The sequence below is a fragment of the Prionailurus viverrinus genome, chromosome A1 (genome assembly GCF_022837055.1).
Source record: "Prionailurus viverrinus isolate Anna chromosome A1, UM_Priviv_1.0, whole genome shotgun sequence".
NCBI lineage: Eukaryota > Metazoa > Chordata > Mammalia > Carnivora > Felidae > Prionailurus > Prionailurus viverrinus.
In genome coordinates, this window is record NC_062561.1 from 206,788,843 (window position 1) to 206,809,820 (window position 20,978).

General features: G+C 37.2%; 1 protein-coding gene across 6 annotated transcripts; it reads right to left on the reverse strand.

Annotated features, from left to right (window-relative positions):
• Positions 1-5,069: 5,069 nt before the first annotated feature.
• On the reverse strand, positions 5,070-19,636 carry FBXO4 (F-box protein 4). Of its 6 annotated transcripts, none has more exons than XM_047859462.1 (7): positions 19,179-19,636; positions 17,720-17,955; positions 14,669-14,889; positions 11,070-11,145; positions 10,784-10,959; positions 6,567-6,657; positions 5,070-5,380 (listed from the first exon to the last, which is right to left on the reverse strand). In XM_047859462.1, the coding sequence occupies exons 1-7, from the start codon at positions 19,365-19,367 to the stop codon at positions 5,353-5,355; spliced, it is 1,017 nt and encodes a 338-aa protein (XP_047715418.1). In that variant the 5' UTR covers positions 19,368-19,636; the 3' UTR covers positions 5,070-5,352. The 6 variants fall into 6 exon arrangements, with proteins under 6 accessions (XP_047715418.1, XP_047715411.1, XP_047715400.1 ...); XM_047859455.1 differs by having other exon boundaries at positions 6,587-6,657; positions 19,179-19,634; XM_047859444.1 differs by having other exon boundaries at positions 6,587-6,660; positions 19,179-19,634.
• Positions 19,637-20,978: the final 1,342 nt, after the last annotated feature.

The window sequence follows — 20,978 nt, forward strand, 5'->3', positions numbered from 1 at the left end:
TTTAAATATATTTAATTTGTTGAGACTTGTAGCAAGGGTCAGATCTGAAATGTTATGAAAAGTTGTTGAGGACTTCTTCCAAGGATCAAAGAATGTGAAGGCAAATATAATTTCCTTGAGAGGAAAAAAAAAAAGTCCTCATACTTTATAGTAAAAATGAAATAATACAGAAAATCAAGGGGAAATAAGACATGAGAACTCTTCTCAATGTATAGTAATGATCAATATAGTCCAGCTACTGTGTATACATAATGCTAGAAACTTTTTGACAAATAAACACTGATCTAGAAATTATAAGGTGTTTAAGAGACAGTATAAAAACCGCTAAGAATTTTGCTTACTTTCAGATAGAATGTAGGTCACAAATGATCGTTACAGCAATAAGAAAACAGAATAAAATGAAAATTATACTTTAAGCCATCAAAGAGCAGTAAGTACAAAAAGTCTAAATAAATTCCAAGGATGAAACAGGTCTCTGTAGTGCTCAAAGAACTGTTGCTTTTATGGGACCAACTGCCTATTCTGGGTACGTGTGGATGGAACAGCAGGTCTGTCATAAATTTTGTTGGATAAGAAAAATACCACTGACACTTTTTTTAAATGTTTATTTTTGACAGAGAGAAAACACAAGTGGGGGAGGGGGACAGAGAGAGGGAGACAGAGAATCCCAAGCAGGCTCCACACTGTCAAAACAAAGCCCAATGTGGGACTCAAACCCATAAACTGCAAGATCATGGCCTGAAGTCCGATGCTCAACCAACTGAGCCATCTAAGCACCTCCCAACACTGACACTTTTCATGACACTATGTTTGATATACCAAATTGCAAATGTAAGAACTCCAAATGTGAAAAATAAACTGTTGAGCCCTCAACAGGAATTCTGGGAAAAGACAAGAGAGCAGATCTGAAAAGCAGAAAAATGTCTTGATTTTGTTCAGGCCAAGAAAGAAGTCATCTCAGAAAAGAAAACTCCAGGGGAAAAAAAATCACTAAATTCTCTGTCTATATCTTTGGCTAAACTTTGTGTGAAAGACCAACTGAAGGTGCTCATTTGGAGAAAAAAGATAAACTGAATGTGGAACTGTTGCCCAAGAAACAGAGTTTGCAATTTACGTTTAACCATGTTAATTGTTTAAACAACAGAAATAACACTTACCGGAAAAAAAATAACAGAAGCTAGAGTCTCAACAACTTATCATTCATATTAATACAAATTCTGCAAGGTACAAAAGAAATGAAAATGGCACCCATTCCTTTAATAAAAGAAAACCAACCTTTAAAACCAGCCCTTCCAGATATGGAATTGGCAGACAAGATTTTTTTTAAATTTTTCTAAGTTTATTTATTTTGAGAGAGAGAGAGTAGGGGAGGGAAAGAGGGAGAGAGAGAATCCCAAGCAGGCTCCACGCTGTCAACAAAGAGCCAGACACGGGGCTTGAACTCACAAACCATGAGATCATGACCTGAGCCAAAACCAAGAGTTGGACGCTTAATGACTGAGCCACCCAGGTGCCCCAGACAGGATTTTAAAGGAGCTATTACAACCACTCTCATTGATGTAAAGGAACATATGCCCTCAATGAAAAAAAAAAAAAAAAAAGGAAATCTGAGAAAAATAGAATTAAAAAAAAAAGAACCAAAAGGAGATTATAGAACCAATAAAATAATAAATTATAATCAATCACAAGATTGATTTAACAAAACATAGATAAAAATAAGAGTTTGAAAACCTGAAGATAAATCAATTGAAATTATCCAAACTGAATAACAGAGAAAAAAAACACCACTGAAAACAATGAGCAAAGCCTCAGAAACAGGTTAAAATAATAACGAATTATGTTAATGCATGTGTTACACAATATAGACCCAAGGAGGAAAAATGAATGGGGAGGAAAATATATTTGAAGAAATAGTGACCAAAAATTTCACAAACTTCGTGAATGACATGAATTTCAATATTCAATATGCCTAGTAACTCCCAAGATGGATAATAATAAACAAGGCCATATCTAGGCACACTGTAGTTAAACTGCTGGAAGCCAAGATAAAAAGTAAACATGAAAGAAGAAAAAAAAGGGGTAAATTACATGCAAGAGAATAAAGATGCAATTATTAAATAACTTTTTATCAGAAATTACAAAGCTTAGAAGAGAACAAAAAACCATCTTGAGAGGGCTGAAAGAATTAAAATGTCAACCAAGTATTTTATATATCTTAAAAAAATACAAGACCACTTTCATTATTTTGTAAAATGTTTCTTCTTTTAATTTCCTTATAATATATATGGACTGTTTTAGCAAAATCTATTAACACTGTCTTCTGGGATTTATAACATATGCCGGTATAATGCATTTAACAGCTGTAGCAAAGAGTGGTGAGAAGAATAAAACTTACATAGTTACACCATTTCTACATATTATACAAATTGGAACAATGTTAACTATAAGAAAACTTTCAAAAGCTAAGGAAATACACTGCAATCACTAGAGCAACCTCTAAAAAATTCAGAGATGCTAAAAAAAGCTAACAGAAAAACTTAAATTGATTTCTAAAAAATACTGAAATATCCAAAACAGAAAGAATAGACACAATAGTAAAGAGGGGATAAACAAATAATAAAATGATAGATCTGAAACCAATACTATCCATAATTACATTAGATGTAAATGACCTAAACATTCTAATTAAAATGTAGGTATTGCCAGAATGGAAAAAGAAAAAGCAAAATTTGCTATATTCTATCTGCAAGAGACACACTTAAAATTTAAAGACAGATTTAGGTTGAAGGATATACCATGAGAACAGCGTTTCATTTTTTAAATCCTGAAGGGGTTATATTAATATTAGAGAATGGGTTTCAAACCCAATGAGTGTTATCAGCAAAAAAACCATTATTAATAATGATAGAAGGATCGATTCATCAGGAAAATAAAAGTCATATATGTATGTGCACATTAAACCATCATCAAAACTCAGTAAGCAAAAGCTGACAGTTAAAAGGAAAAATAGGCAATTCTATAATCATACTTAAGAATTTTTTTTCAATATATGAAATTTATTGTCAAATTGGTTTCCATACAACACCCAGTGCTCATCCCAAAAGGTGCCCTCCTCAATACCCATCACCCACCCTCCCCTCCCTCCCACCCCATACTTAAGAATTTTAATGACTATTGGTAACTGATACAACTATATAAAAATCAATATGGGGCACCCAGTTGGCTCAGTCAGTGGAGCATGTGACTCCTGATCTCAGTTTAGCAGGTTTGAGCCCCATGTTGCATGTAGAGATTAAACATAAAATCTTTAAGAAAAATCAATGTAGCCAATATAGAATCTGAAAATTATCAATGGTTTTGAGCTAATAGATAGCTATAAAATATTCTACCTAACAACTACAGAATATAAACTCTTTTCAAGTTCATGTAGCATATTCACCAGAATAGACCATAAAGCTGGGCCACAAAGCAAGACTCAACAAATTTTAAAAGATTGAAATTTTAGAGTGTGCTCTCTGAAAAAAGAGATTTAATTACATGTCAATAGCAAATATTGACAAATTACCAAATATATAGGTAATAGATATTAAACAACACTAAAACAATACTACTAAATAATCCATGGATTGAAAAGTAATCTCAAGGCATTAGAATACATTTTAACTGCATAATAATAAATACAAAATATTTCAAAATGTGTTCATGCTGCTATAGAGGGCTTAGGAGAAAATAGATAGCTTTAAATGCTTATTTAAAAAAAATGAGAATCAATGACCTAAATTTCTATCTTAAATAATAGAAATGAAAAAAAGGAACTAGAAAAGAGAAAATGAAAGTTCAAAAAAATTGTAAAGCAGAAAAAGAGAAGTTAGAGCATAAATCAATGAAATGCAGAATAAATCAATAAAAACCAAAAGGTGTTTGAGAATAAAATTTCAGCCAGACTGCTCAAGAAGAAAAATGACACAAGTTACCAATATCAGAAATCAATGAGGTGACAAACTACAAATAAGAAAAGGAAATATTGGCATAATAACATAAGGAATTCCATGTTATATCTCCATAGACAAACTGGAGAAAATTATTTTTAAACAAACACCATTTAAAGACTCTGTAAATAGTCCCCAAAGCACACAGTAAATGAAGAAGCATTTTTTAAAAGTCCACTAAAACTCAATAAGAACATCAAGTGTCTGGGATTTGAGCCAAGACTCACTGCCTCCTTCCCTCCTCTAACTCAGCAAGATGGAAACGCCAATCTAGACTGTGGCAGCCAAGGAAGCAAAACCATACTACCTAAGTTGGAGAAATATCTTCCCAGGAGCAGGATGTTAGCATTTCCCATCCAGCCCCGACTACCATGCTGCTGAAACCAAGTTCTGGATGAGTGCACCCAAGACACAGGAGTTACCTTTTTTGGAGTAGCACCCACTCATAGGTTGTAGGCTATATCTTGGGTCCAGTGCCACTAATACTACTACACTTTTTTTTTTAACACTAACCCTAATGCTAACGCAAATACTATGCTCTTTTTATTACAATCTTAAAATTCCTCACTTCCAATGTGACAGGAAAGCTGTAACATTTCCTCTGCAAAGTGCAATTTGTGAGGAAGTCTTATGAATATGTCATAATGGAATGTTTTCTCTAGGAGGATGGAATACAATTTGACTTTAGAACCTTATGAGCCTTCAAAGTTATCTGAAATAGCAAGAACTTCCAGGAAAGTTATTTTCACTTAATTAGTATTAAATATGATACCAAGTTAATTTCTACTGTCTCAGGAGAAAACCCAGAAGTTGTATGACCATAATATTAAATGCAATTCCAAAGAATATTCCAGCCTACAAGCAATATATTTATTAAGAATACATAAAAACTTCTGATAACCAGTTAAGGACCCTTGAAAAGAACCTATAGAAAATTTGGCAAATTTGGTATTTTCCACCAGGGCAATCTCTGAACTGAAAAGAGAAATCACAAGGAATGACAGAGGTACAAACTTGTTTTTTCTAGAATGTAATATTTTAAAAAAGAAAAATATAAAAGTTATCAAAAAATCTTAAAGGGTTCATTTTGGGGCTAAATACTAGCACTGAAAGTTTTTTTCTTGTAATTGATTTAAGGTAAAAAGTAAAAATTTTGTAAAAAACATAGCAGCTACAGCTGTTCCAACATAAAGCCCACCTGCAAAAAGGCAGGACAAAATGAGCTGACTGAACAAATATCCACATCATGACCTCAGTAACAGGTTTCAAATGGTTTCAGTTCTCAAGGTCTAAAAGAAGGATCATCTTGCATGCTTAGACTCTACTTCTTCAAGAATCCACTGAATGCCATTCAAAAAACCAGTTAGAGTTTCAGCCTCTGTATCCTGGACCTATGAGCAGATAAGAGAGATCACTGTAAGAAACTGAGTCCAAAATCTTATGATTAAAAGAAACATTTTTCTAGATACTAACAAAAGAATACAGTTTAAAAAATCCCAATAAACTTTGGGTGAGTCATTCAAATTTTGTCTTCTATGTAACTTAGATAAAAAAAATATGATCTTCTCTTATGTCTATAATTTATTACCAATATAAGGCTTATTACGTATCTTAGAACTCAGCTTTGGGAATGGGAAGAACTATCATTTCAATGACTTGTTTGTATCAGAAAAAAAAAAAAAATTCTCCAAAATATCCACTTTGAAAACTAAAACATTTTTGAAAGAATCCAGCTACTCAGATGATAAATGTGATATCCAGTTGCAAAAACGTGTCTTTGAGACTGCCACTCTTCTTGGGGCGCCTGGGTGGCTCAGTCGGTTAAGCGTCAGACTTCGGCTCAGTTCATGATCTAGCGGTTCGTGAGTTCAAGCCCCGCGTCGTGCTCTGTGCTGACAGCTCAGAACCTGGAGCCTGTTTCAGATTCTGTGCCTCCCTCTCTCTCTCTGACCCTCTCCCCGTTCATGCTCTGTCTCTCTATGTCTCAAAAATAAATAAACGTTAAAAAAAATTTTTTTTAAAAGACTCCCACTCTTCTTAATGGTAAACGAAAACTCCCACCACCCAGAAAGGGACGCCTTTATCGGTTGTTTTCGAACTGTGTTCCAAAGAGTCTTCAGGGCTCCGTGAAAGGTGTAGGGGGAGGAAGGAAGAAAATCCTGTAACTTTTTAAGCATAAGTATTTCCAATTTTAATTTTTCTTTATTTTACCTAGGAGCTTTCATGTAAGGTTTCATTGAAGAAAGGGTTCCATGAGTAAAATAAAATTTGGAAAGCAAGAAATAGTAAGATAGAACTTGTATTTTTGATGACCGTTAGAGCATATTAAATTCATGTTTAAAAAAAACATGACACCAATGTCAAAAAACAAATCAAAACAATGGCCAACTGATTTACTGTATCTATGGTAGGAAAGGCAAGTAGAGAACAAATTGATCAGGTGAAACAGTGATACCAACTATCTCCCACTGATTAAGCTATTAAAACTAACTTTAGAATGTGATTTCACTAAAGAGAATGAGTAGGAAAGAATAAAATCAAATAGAGAATAGTGAAAAATAAAAAGATTTTTCTCACCAGAGAAAGTAAGACCTTACCATCCATGGGTGGTTCAGAAGATTTAGACGCAGCTCATGAGCCAAATAAAAACAAGGCATTCTTTTTACATCTGCTTGAGAAATACAAGATAAAACCAGCATAGGTCTTCCTGAAGATCCAAAAGCTGGATCTGTCATTGCCATAATACGAGAAAATTCATCTTGCCATTCATGTCCTAGAGAATGTAGTCAAACCCTTAATTTGCATTACTTATAGTGATTTTTAAAATAAACAAAACAAGGAAATTAAAAAAAATTACCAGGATCCAAACATAATAAAGTGCCTATATTGCTGTTTATTAACAGCTGTTCATTTACGATCTATCATAAAATTACATTAAGTAGTCTTCAAGGATAGGAATTTTGGTAATATTAGAGGGCAAAAATAGTCACAGTACCATTCAGATGTCTTTACAGTTTGAAAATAAAAATACTTTGATATAGATATTTTCCTCTCACAAATTTTGTAGCTAAAACTACCCTTTCTTTCAAAGGCCTTAGTTTAAACAATTTAAACATATAGTTGAATCCAGCTCTTTATTAAAACTAGCAATCTTTGCCTTTCTTTGGAGTGTATAAATCATTGACATTGTGAGGTAGTCAAAATTCTAAAAGGTCTCCCAATGATTCACACCATTGTATAATCTCTTACCCTTTAAGTGTGGGAGGAATCTAGAATCAGTAATGGGATATCACTGCCCTGAGCAGACTACATGATAAGACAAATATGACTTCAAGAATGAGAGATTAGGGGCGCCTGGGTGGCGCAGTCGGTTAAGCGTCCGACTTCAGCCAGGTCACGATCTCGCGGCCCGTGAGTTCGAGCCCCGCGTCAGGCTCTGGGCTGATGGCTCAGAGCCTGGAGCCTGTTTCCGATTCTGTGTCTCCCTCTCTCTCTGCCCCTCCCCCGTTCATGCTCTGTCTCTCTCTGTCCCAAAAATAAATAAACGTTGAAAAAAAAAAATTTAAAAAAAAAAAAAAAGAATGAGAGATTATCCTCAGTGAAGCTGACCTAAGAGAAGAGATGAAGTTCTCTTGGTGAGAAAGATTCTGTATTGGCTGGATCTGAAGACAAGAGGGAGTCACAAGGCAAGAAATGAAGATAGCTTCTAAAAGCTGATTCAGCCACAGCTGACAGTCAGTAAGAAAACAGCTCAGTCCTACAACAGTAAGGAACGGAATTCAGCCAGTAATTTCAGTGAGTTAGGAAGCAGATTTTTCCCCAGAGCCACCAGAAAGTGATGCAACCCATCTCACCCTGATTTCAGCCTGTAAAACCCTAAGCTGAGAACCCAACCATGCTGTGCAAACTTCTGATATAGAGAACTATAGGCTAATAAACAGGTGTTGTTTTAAGCCACTAGGTTGGAGAGAATCTGTTATATATTAATAGAAAATGAATGAACATTATAATGTGATTATCAACAGGGTCCATTTAAATCTATCATAGATCTCTTAGATTTTTTTACTTGTCCCATCTGTTCTTTGTTCCTTTATCCTACCTTCTTTGGACTGTGTTTTGTAATGATTCCATTTTACCTTAACTACCGACTTATTTAATTGTACCTCTCTCACACATTTTTTAGTGGTTGCTCAAGGATTTACAATGTACATTTTTAACTTGTAACAGTCTACTTAGTATTATACAACTTTACATATAGGAGAACCTTGTGCTGGTGAATTTCCATTTGTTCTCTTCCATGCTGTTTGTATTATTATATATCTTAAAAATATCATATAGCCACAATACATTATTTTTTTAAATTTTTTAATTTTTTTTTTTTTTTTTTTTTTTTTGAGAGAGAGAAAGACAGCATGCAAGCAGAGGAGGGGCAGAATTGGAGACACAGAATCCAAAGCAGGCTCCAGGCTCTGAGCTGTCAGCACAGAGCCCGACGTGGGGCTCGAACTCACGAGTCATGAGATCATGACCTGAGCCGAAGTCGGACGTTCAACTGACTGAGCCACCCAGGTGCCCCCACGATAATTGTTATTATTTTTCCTTCACATAATTATAAAAAAGTTAAATTAAGGGAAAGTATATATATGGATATATATATATACATATATGGACATATATATATATGGACATATATATATATGGACATATATACATATGGATATATATATATACACACACACACACACACACATATATGGAAACAGTGTAGCCATCCCAGGGCTCCTCTTCTTTTTTTTTTTTAAGATCCAATTTTCTATCTGGTATCACAGTCTTCTGCTTGAAGAGCTTTCTTTAATATTTCTTGTAATGCAAATCTGCAGATAATGAACTTTCTCAGGTTTTGTCTGAAAGTCTTGATTCTGTCTTCATTTTTGAAAGGTACCTTTGCTGGATGTAAGATTTTTCCTGCTTTACAATACTGTAAAGACTTCCCTTCACTGCCTTCAGCAATTCTTTCAGGAATTCTGTGTCTTTATCTTTGGCCCTCTCTATGTATGCTTCCTTTTGCTTTCACTGCCTTCAAGATAATCTCTTAGTCTTTGGTTTTCATCAGTTTGGCTATAATGTATCTAGATGTATTTTTTACTTATGTATTTTATTTATTGATTGATTTGGAGTTCTCTGAGTATCTTGGATCTATGGTCTATTGTCTTTTAGTTATTTTGAAATACATTTGGCCATTATCTGTTCAAAAATTTCTTTTTCCTTATTTTATTTCTTCATGTTTTGGGAAGATCAGTTACACATGAGTTAGATCAGGGATTGGCAATACTACATTCTATGGATCTATTTTTATAAATATAAATTTTTTCTAAAACAGTCATGCCCATTCACTATAAATTCCCTATGGCTACTTTTGCACTTTAACAGCCGAGCCGAGTAACTGTGAGAGATCATATGGCTTATTATACACCTAAAATATTTACTATGTGGCCTCTTAAGAAAAAGTATGCTGACCCCTCAGTTGTTTCCCTTGATGGGTTCCTCCAGTTCTTAGATGCTCCCCACTCCTCTTTTCTCTATGTTTTAATTTGGATAATTTCAATTAATTTATCTTCAGGTTCACCAAAGATTTATTTCCTTAAATCTATTAAGGAAACTGTTCACCTGTTTCCCGTTCACCTGTTATATATTCACATTTAGCATTCCCATTTTATGTTTTCATAACTTCCTCCTCCTCTGCTGAAAATCCCTATCTGTTCACACATATTTTCCACTTTTTCCACTAGATCCTTTAACATATTAATCATAGTTATTTCAATGTACCTGAGAGTGGCAACATCTGGGTCATCTCTGGGTCTGATTCCACTGATTGCTTTGTCTCTGGACAATGGGTCATTTTTTATTTTTTTGTGTCTTATAATTTTTAATTTAATGTTAAATGTTTTATGTAAAAGAACAGTAGAGACTGAGGTAAAGAAAATCTATTCCCAGACATGGGCATGCTGCTTCTTCTGTTAGGTGACTAATGCAGTGGTTGAGTCCAACCAGTCAGTAGTTGAGCTGGACTTAGCTTTTGCTGCTGTGGTTAACTTCAGTGCATCATAAACTTTAAATTCTTTCAGCAGTTGAGTGGCTACTGCTACCTTGTTCTGAGTGAGGACAATGTATTATATATTCATGCCCTAACTTATTCACAAAAGATTTTGGAGAAAAATTATAATACTCGCTTATGACCCAGTAATACTCTGATTTTATGCCCAAATAACAATGTGAAGGGAAATTATTCTGAATATGTAGTGAGTGTTAACTAATCTACTTAATTAAATACTCCACCCCACACATCTATCTGGACAACTGAAACAAAGGTAAAAATTTTTCAGTTATCTGCATAAATTATTTGAACAGAACCAGAAGCAGACAAAACATCAATAACAAGTGCAGAAGCATACAGCAAAGAAATACTATGTAGTTATAGTATCAAACTTTGATATGCATCAGAATTCTGTAAGTGCTCATTAAAAAAACAGATACCCAAGAACCAACCCAAATCTATGAATTAAAATCCATCAAAGTAGGAATCAGGCAGGTATGTTTTTAACAAGCTCCCCAAGTGATCGTAATGCACATCAAAGTTTGAAAGCCCACTATTAACAGTAATGGTCATAGAATCACATTTATTAAATTAACCATCATATTCTTAAAAAGTCACAGTAAAGCCTAAAAATGTCTTATTTGCTTTGCAAAAACAGAAAAAAAAAGTGCTCTTAAAAAGAAAATAAGATAATGCTTACTTTTATGAGCTTCAGCATTTGCAACATAGATGAACCCATCAACAACTTCACACACCTTCTGAATTTGTGGAATTACACTATACCGGCTTCCTTGCTGATCATCTCCTTCATTCTGTAGACTGAACATCTTGTTAACAGCACTTGTATGTTCTTCTCTTGCTCTATCTCTTTCCTTTCTATAAGAAAAATGTAAATATAAAATGTAAACAGACACTAAACAAGCACCATCCCCCTAAAGTATCGAAGTCCTGGTGCCTCAGGTAGGCCACCAAGTAGGCAGCCTTACCTGGTAGTGGAATATAATATCAGGATGTTGAATTTATGTTGGTTGCTCAACTGAAAACTGACTCCTGATCCAATACCTAAAGAAGAAAATTTCAGTTATCAAAACAAGTCATTAATAAATATAGAAAAACATCAGATTGAAAAAAATTACCCAGTGCAAGCAAAATGAGCAACTAAAAAGTCCATGACAAGTTACACACAGCTTTGGAATAAAATGAAATGTTTATGTTGAAGAAAAGATACCGTATGCAATTTTCATTTATATGGCAATAAAAATATGGATAAAGAACAAAGAACTGCTAGGCTTAGAGTTTTCCCTTCTGTATCATATCAGTAGCAGCTGCATCATAACAGCTACTATCTATCCTCAAGATTCATTTACCAATTTTTATGTTTCTCATTAGTCATATACTCCATGTATACATTCAGTGAAATGGCTTTTTTCTCCTTCTGAAAATGTTTTTAAATTGATGGGGAGTCAGGGCACCTGGGTGGCTCAGTCGGTTGAGCGTCTGACTTCGGCTCAGGTCATGATCTCACCGCTCGTGAGTTTGAGCTCTGCGTCAGGCTCTGCTGCCAGCTCAGAGCCTGGAGCCTGCTTCAGATTTTGTGTCTCCCTCTCTCTCTGCCCCTAACCCACTCACATTCTGTCTCGGTCTCTCTCAAAAATAAATAAACATTAAGAAAAAAAAATTTTTTTAAATATATATATATACATATAAATTGATGGGGACTCACCAGTATCACCTCAGAAAATTGAGGAAATATGCAGATAGTGAAATTTGGAATTAGACTTGGGTTATAATCTGCATTTGCCACACATTGTCATATTTTGTGAGCCAAAGTTTTGACATCAAAATAGAGAAATACATACTTCCTAGAGATACTGTAAGCATTAAATGAGACTGTATATGTAAAATTCCTAGCTAAACACTAGCTTCTTACTACCTTTACCTGAATCATTCAACATTGTCACTTGTCCTTCTTTCTTAACATCTTCCCTTCTTTGGATGTGTTAACACTCAGGAGCTGATTCTCCTCTTGCATTATGAAAAGATCCCTCTTTCTTCTGTGGCTCTATTTCTTTTTGCTATGTAAATGTCCTTTTAGATCTATTTCTCTCCATCCTCACTCCCTCCTTTTAGTCTAAATTATCATACCTATCACCTGGACTTTTGCAATCACTTTTTACCAGTCTCCTACATCCACTTTCGTCCCCTACTGTCCACTCTTCTGACAGCAACTGGAGAGATGGCTTGAAAATGCCTATCTAATTATTTCTCTTTCCTTCAAAGCCATCGCTCTTCAAAAACAACTTAATATAATCTCACGTTTACTTACCTCTTTAGGACAACTCCACCTTTCATATTATCGATCCATGAATCACAGCCAATCTAGTTACTTAAATAAACCCGCCATGCCATCCTATGTCACCATTCCAGGCAACACATAGGTAGAGATCCTGGTGGCTGAGACTGCAAGCATGACCCTAGTCCCCTGGCCACCAGGTCTGGTACACAAATTCCCCAAAGAGATCCCCAAAGAGATCCCCAAAGAGATCAAAGAAACAAATTCTACTATATCTCTGATTTTTGTTTTTCTCAGTTTAATTTCCAGAGATTACCCTCTCAATACATCTAACCTCAGCCCAGTATGATCTCCATGCTGTTCTGTACCACCTTGCCAATGACCCATCTCTCTATTCTTCCCTGATCTTGTGGCGTCTGAGGCATAATTGGATTGGCATTTTCAAAACAAACACTTCTGCTCTTGTCTGAAGAATAAAATTAACGTTTCATCATCAGCAAATTTCCCCATATCCCCAACCTCTTCTTAAAGTGTTCCACCTTATCTGAAACTGGCCTGCCCTTAAATGCTGCTTTTCTTGCAGAAGACTATCAATTAACAAAATTGCTTATCCTCTCATATCTCAGGACAAAGAGGTGGAGTCAATGTTCTCTTTACTCCTCACTTCCATGTCCTATTACTCACCAGCTCTCTTTGAAACTTCATCTCTTTTTGGACACACCATTCAGCTGCAGGACCATCTCCCCTTCCTCAGCCTCATCATTTATGATATCCATGACATTTAGGATGTTATTTATTACATTTGACAACCCCTTCCTCTAAACATTCACTGAAGATTTCAGCACCTAGTTCACAATATTCCTTTCTATATTCAAAAACTCTCAAGTCTACACAGACACCCTATGATTTCCCAATCTTGATTTCTAACCCAGATCTTACTCTTAAGATCTGGATGCATAGAATAATCCACAAAGTAATTTTTCATTCATTCATCAAATATACATGTTGACAGTCTATTACATGCCTGACAGCCAAGAATAAAGCTAGCCTGCCCTAATGCAGCTTCCACACAGGTGGATTGCTTATAGCGGGCATCTCTACTTATATCTCCCAGAGTTATCAAAGTCAGCATACTCCAAAGAGTGGCTGTCATTCTCCCTATATAGATCTCTATAAAGTTTCTCCTCCTCCTCCTGTGTTTCCTTATCCTAGTGAATGGCACCATCATCCAATATGAAAACCACATCAGAAATACTGCCAATACATAATCAGTCAACACTGTATCCTTCATACTTTCTTCACAATATTATAGTGGTTTCTTAATGAGTCTCCACATCTTTATAGCCTCTTCTAATCAATTTTCCACTTAGAAGCCAGATCTTTCTCAAATACAATCTTGATCATCTCGCTCTTCTGCTTAAAATCTTTTGACAGCTCCCAAATGCTTAAGCATGACATACAGGTGTCTTCTCACCTAGCCCCACTGTAGACACATAGAGCTACTTCAAAAGGTCACATGTATCCAGAATTTTGTGCTTTTAGAAATGTAGTGCTCACTGCTCATAATACTTTTACCCTTATTTTAATGGCCTCTTTTAATTCATCTTAATGACTCAAATAAGGCATCATGTTCAACATGGAGCCTTCTTTGACCCTTATCTTTCTACCCAGGAGGCTAATTATACCATACACGAATCACCTTCATAATTGTCTCTGCCCTTACCTAAACTAAGTATCTTCAGGACAAAGATTGCTGATGTTTGTTTTAAATCTCTGCACCTTTAGTATCTAATAAGTGCTCTCGATAAATGAATGAGGAAAGCATAAGCTAGATTATATTATTAGGTATGTTTATTATATCTCCTGCATGCCAACTAACTTATCGTTTTCATAGAAAGAAGAGGAAAGTATTAATTGAGGTCTTTTTAAAAATTCCAATATATAGCAAAGTACTTTGCACACAGTAGATGCTGAATGATTTTTGCTGTTAACATTCTTTTAACATATGGTAAATACTGTACAAACATCTTGATAACATATAACTTACTTTCATATAATCTTACATTCTGGATTACACAAACTTGAGAAAATAAAGGAAAGCTCACCTCTTATAAAAAAGTAAATCAATTCTTTCAACCCACTGGGACCAAGGAGGGGGCTCCTATTCACCAAATTACTATTATTTCATTACATCAAAGATGTAATTAATTAAAAATTAATTTATTATTCAACATAAGTATCAAGTTCAAAGTGCTTTAGTTATTATATGCTATAGATTAACATGAAAATTACCATCAATCTGCCTCTGAGGCAAGCCAGCTGTTGGGCAAAGCTCCTGAGAAGACATCAAGCTCAATACCAAAGATGTATTCAGTTCTTCCAAACCTGGTCCAAACATAGCAAATCGTGGTTCATTCTGAATGATCAATGAGTGTAAAAATGACGTGACAGCTCCATACATAGGACGGCTAGATTTCAAGGATCTTCTTGTATATGGACAGCACATTTTATAGCTATATAAAATTGTCACAATTAGAAAATCAGGACAGAAAAAAATCTAGGCAGTTATTCATTCAACAATATATAGTTTATTGAGAACCTGCTAGACACAAGAGATATAATAATTATGTAGTTAGAATCCTCATGGAGGGACATGGAGGACAGATACCATTATAATATGTATGCTGAATGCCAGACAGGAAAAAACAAAGGCGCTCTGGGAGTAGAAGTGGTCCAGAAGCTGAAAAAGTTTTCCCCAGGAAGTAGTTACTTACTTTCTAATCTTTCATTTAGATTTTTCTCATGGAATACTTGGTCTAACACTTGTTACAGCTGTAAAAAATTCACTACATAGAGTAGTGATTCTCAGCCTTTTTTTGTCATTATGACTCTCAGGCATTTTTGTCATTACAACTGGGGGTCAGCGGGTGGTGCTACTGGTATCTAGTGGACAGAGGTAAAGGATGCTGCTAAACATCCTACAGTGCACAGGACAACTGGTCTAAACACCTGGTCTGAAATGTCAGTAGTGCCAAGATTGAAAAAACCGCACACTAAAGATAAACTACGTGGATAGTTAGCATAAGTATCCCTAGATGTAAAAAAAAAAAAAAAAAAAGAAAAAAGAAAAAGAAAAAAATCACTAAGTCCACCAATATAACCAAATTTCTTTTTTTTTTAATTTTTTTTCATGCTTACTTATTTTTGAGAGAGAGAGAGAGAGAGACAGAGAGAGAGAGAGAGAGAGAGAGAGCGAGCATGAGTGGCCTAGGGCAGAGAGAGAGGGATACACAGAATCTAAAGCAGGCTCCAGGCTCTGAGCTGTCAGCACAGAGCCCAACGTGGGGCTCGAACCCATGAACCTTAAGATTGTAACTTGAGCCAAAGTCAGACACTTAACCAACTGAGCCACCCAGGTGCCCCTAACCAAATTTCTTAAGTACTCTTATTAACAGCCTCTAATGGAACAGTTTAAAAAGTGTTACATATACACAGAAGCTCAAATGTTCCTTATTGATAACCTAGCCAGCTAAGAATCATGTGAAAAAAACAACGGTTTCTTTCAATAGCTATAAATTTCTAAATTAGCAATTCTACATGTTAGCAAAAATTAAAACATAGTACCCAAATAAAAATAAAACCTAAATCCCTTTAACTAAATCAAGCTGGTTGAGACAGTCACTAACCTAACAAGATAATGATCTTTATTTAGGAAACTTGTAATTCAAGAAGGAAAAAAAAAATCTACTTTGAGGCTAGATAGATCTAGCCAAACCTTACCACTTTATTTATATAAGCCACTTATAGTCTAAATTTAAGTTTTTTTCATCTGCATTATTTAAGCAATAACAATTAACCCAGGGTTGTATGGATCAGAAATTAATTTATAGATTTAAGAAACAAATGAACAAAAGACACCAAAAAAACCAAAAACAGACTTTTAAATACGGAGAACAAACTGGTAGTTGACAGATGAGAGGTTGGTAGGGAGACGAGTGATATAAAAGGTGTTAAGAGTACACATATCAAGATGAGCCCTGAAAAGTGCATAGAATTGTTGAATCATTATATTATACACCTGAAACTAACATAACACTGTATGTTAATTATACTTCAATTAAAAAAAAAAAAACACTTTATATGATCATGAATGGTAGTTACTATGATTATTCCTGGGGAAAATTTGGTTCCACAGCATGATATACTTGGTTGTGGGACAATGTAGAAATAACAACTAGCTAGTGAGAGTACAGTAGCACTTACTGAAATTATATATAACATAACACATACATTTTAATCAAGTAGCTTCACAAGACTTAGCATCTGCATTAGAATAAGGAAAGATATGAATACCTTAAATATGAAAAAAATACTATAGTAAAATCTTTACCTAAAACACAAATATCTTTTAATTTTATTTACCATGCCTTAAATGTGGGGCCCTCAATAAAGGAGATTATATCCAGACCCAATGACATTATATGTTTAATGCAGCATGATAGGATTCCAACCAGAACAGTCTCTTATAAGCTATATGACCTTAGGCAAATCCATAACCATTTTGAACCTCAATTCCACATCCGTAACACAAGGATAATACCTTCTTTATTGTGTGAAAATCATGTTAAGTAAACATACAAAGGGCACCCCTCATAGAATCCAATGCATTACAATTGTTCAAGAACATTAATTCTCTCAGCTACATGATATTTAAAAGTGTCAGTGCTTTTGGATGATAACAAAATCTTACTTCCCAGAATCTTGAGAATGTTGTTCTTTCCTGCTAAAGAACTGGTCTCTAATTGCTGATCATTCTTTCTTTGGACACAGAAAAGTATTTATCATTTAACAAAATAACAAGTATTCTATAGATAATGAAAAAAAATTTTTTTTCAATGTTTATTTATTTTGGGGACAGAGAGAGACAGAGCATGAACGGGGGAGGGGCAGAGAGAGAGAGGGAGACACAGAATCGGAAACAGGCTCCAGGCTCTGAGCCATCAGCCCAGAGCCCGACGCGGGGCTCGAACTCACGGACCGCGAGATCGTGACCTGGCTGAAGTCGGACACTTAACCGACTGCGCCACCCAGGCACCCCTAGATAATGAAAATTTTAACAAGTGTTTTACTTCTTGGCATATGAACTATCTACAATTATTCAAATAGTCTAGAGTCAGGCACCACAGGCAAATAACAACATGTGAAAAACGAAAGGGTCCTATGAAGGAAGTCATTTAACTTAATCCTCAATTTAGTGGCAGAGCCAAGACTAATTTACACTATTGACTTGTAATATAGTCAAATATAATATCTTCTTTTTAATTCATAAAACTAGATACTCACACTGCCATGTAGTCAAAAAATGCACCATCAGTGACCTCAGATATAGGCTTTTTTAAGATTTCTAGATCTGGAAGAGACTTCCAGTCAACGGAAGACCAAGAAGGAAGATCCCGCAGCAGAAAATATCTCCACAGAATTGGATCTCGTACAGTTTCATTCCAATAATGGCTGGTACTTCCCAACTGACACAGATCATGAGGTGAAAGAAATGACAAAATATATAGCTGTACGTCAATCTGAAATGGAAACAGCAAACAGGTAAAAGGCATGAAAAACGTATCTTGGAAATTGTTTTCTGATAATATATTATAAAATTTATTTTATTATACTAGGAAACCAAAGGTCAACCAAAGAGTTTGTCTTTTTAATGATTATATCATGATAAATTACAAAACTTGTAAAGAATTATACTAGATAACCAAAGATCGGTGTGTCAGTATTCTTAATAATGAAATCTACTATTTGGAAGTTAATTTCCTGCCACCAAAAGAGAAACGTAACTGAACACTTAATTTTTGACACACCGAAACATTCATTTTTCAAGCAAAATAACCAGATTGTTAATTTCTCACGGATATTTTGCCACACCGTTCACTTGAACAAACTACTTAAGGAAATAATCTAGCCTTCAACATAAAATCTTTATGAAGCTGACAAACTTCTGATCTTGTCATTAGATCAAAGAATAAATCTGTCATCTGAGTTCCTCCATAAAATCTATTATTTCCAAGAACCTCTACAAAAGGGAGACCCTTGGAGGCATTCTAAGCCTGCAGTTTTCTGATAGATGTCACAGGCAGGTGTCAAGAGTTCAGCCGAGATACAGAGTTTAATAATTTCGAAGAAATTTTTCGTCTCTCCATTTTCCCATCTGCCTGAAGAGTTTAACAATAAATGAGGTGTATAATTCTTGTGGCCTGTCGCCCCTCGAGGCGCCTGTAACTTCTTCTCAATGAAGTGTGAGGGTCGGTGCTTGAAACGCGCGGTGGGAGAAGAGCCACAGCGTCATAGCCGAGTGTTTCCGGGGGGGGGGGGGGTCCCCCAGGGGTTCTGGACCCTGAACCTGAGGTGAGAGCCGCTGAGAACACAGTCGCTGAAGGCTTCCCCAGGCTACCCGCAAAGTCTGGCGTGGTCTCCTCTTTTCCTGAATGACGTCAGGGCGTTCCAGTACCAAAACTCGCTTTGGGGGGTTGAAGACGTGAGGATGACCCGGCCGGTTAGCGGGGCGCCCCCACTGCGGTGAGTTCCGCCGCGACCATCGGTCCCGCGGCGGAGGACCAAAGGTCAACGCCTCCGCGTCTCTGCTCTACCGTTATTCCCAGGTGACGACACGGCCCGGAATGGCTGCAGGACGGGATAGACCCAGGCCCGGGCGCGGCGAGGCCCCCAAGGCCGCCCGAGCGGGACGCCCCTCCCGGCCCGGCCCCGCGGTCCTCCGCGTCCGGTGGCCGCCACTCACCGGCAGCCGCGTCAGGGTACTGGCCTCCTCGTCCGCCTCCTCTTGAGAGGCCCTGGGCGCTGCTCTCTCCTTGCCCACCGACTGCCAGAAGTTCCTCCAGCCGCTGAGGATGGCGGCCTCCAGCCGGCTCCAGTCGCTGTGGTGCGGCGGCGGGGCGCTGCCTCCGCTGCGGGGCTCGCTTCCCGCCATGGCCGCCGACGCCGCACGTGACGCGCCGCAGGGCCACGCGCTGCGCGTCCTCCTCCGGGCGGCTCGCCACCCGCCCCGCACCGCCCGTCTCGCCCCTGCCACGTCTCCCCGCGGGCAGCCTCCGCACCCGGAAGGGAATCGAGATGTGGCCCAGTGAGGTGCCGTCTCGAGTGGAGCCCGAAGCACCGCTCACTGCCCCATTCACTTCAGACCTCAGCCTTGCTAACCTCACTCGGTCCCATGAAATCTCTCGGCCCTTTGTAACTTGGTTACTTCACCCAAAGACGTTCTGTCTGGGACCCGGTTACACTTCATCCGGGCCTAGGTGATCCCTGTTTATTCAATAGATTGCCCTCCTCCGCTGTCTTAGGCGTAATAACCAGTTGCTTCCTTCTCAGCACTGCCGTGCCAGGCGTGGAGATTTTTTCTAATTGTTTTTCAGTCTCGGATTTACTGTTTGTGTTCTTGGGGATTGGCAGAAATGAGAGTAGAGAGGTGGCCAGGGGCCTAATCACGAAAGACCTTATGCCAAGGTGAGGAGTCTGTATTCTCTACTTAAAAATATAGGTACATTTAAAAATTCCTGAAGGTAGGCATCTCACAAAAGGGCAGCAACATAGGGCCAGAATAAGAGAAGCCAGATACAGTACTGTTGAAATCCTGCTAGTGTTGTTGTTTTTTTTTTTCTCAACGTTTATTTATTTTTGGGACAGAGAGAGACAGAGCATGAACGGGGGAGGGGCAGAGAGAGAGGGAAACACAGAATCGGAAACAGGCTCCAGGCTCTGAGCCATCAGCCCAGAGCCTGACGCGGGGCTCGAACTCCCGGACCGCGAGATCGTGACCTGGCTGAAGTCGGACGCTTAACCGACTGCGCCACCCAGGCGCCCCTGTTGTTGTTTTTTTATCTGTAAAACAGTTACCCATTTTACTCACCTTGTCCAGCCTTACTTTGAAAGGGCTTTAAGAAACTATGCCATAGGCCACATTACAAGGTAATAAACAACAAAAATTCAACTGAGTGATTTAAAAGATCAAATTGTCTTTATTGCCCAATTCATGAATATGGAAGCATCCCATCTGGCAAAAAGAAAGGAGCTCTCTTGAGCTGCAGGAAAAGGAAGGTTTTTAAAAGGCAGAAGTGGGGCGGTGGTGGTGCTTGGCTGGCTGAGTCAGTGGAGCATGAGACCCTCGATCTTGGGTGTAGAGAATAAACAAAAATCATTAAAGGCAAAAAAAAAATGGAAAAAAAGGAAATTATTGGCAAAAAGTACACTGCTGTAGACAAGGTCACCCTCCTAAGGGGAATGGAAGAGGTCTATCAGTAAATTTCCTAGTGCTGACCAGGGATTCCTTGTTGACTGGTTAAAGGTTACATTCCTCAGGTGGCTGAAACTGCAGGTAGGTTAGGTATTATGGTTTTGGTTTGCTGAAGTGGGGCCCTTAAAATAAGAGATTCCATCTGGGGCCTGTGGTTTTCTTTTCAACAACGGTAACCTATTATATTGAACTGACTATGGTCTCTATTGATAAGGACACAAATACTACTGTGTCATTCATTTTCAAATAGATTACTTCAATCTAATCCAAAAACTACTTTGCTCAAAAGCT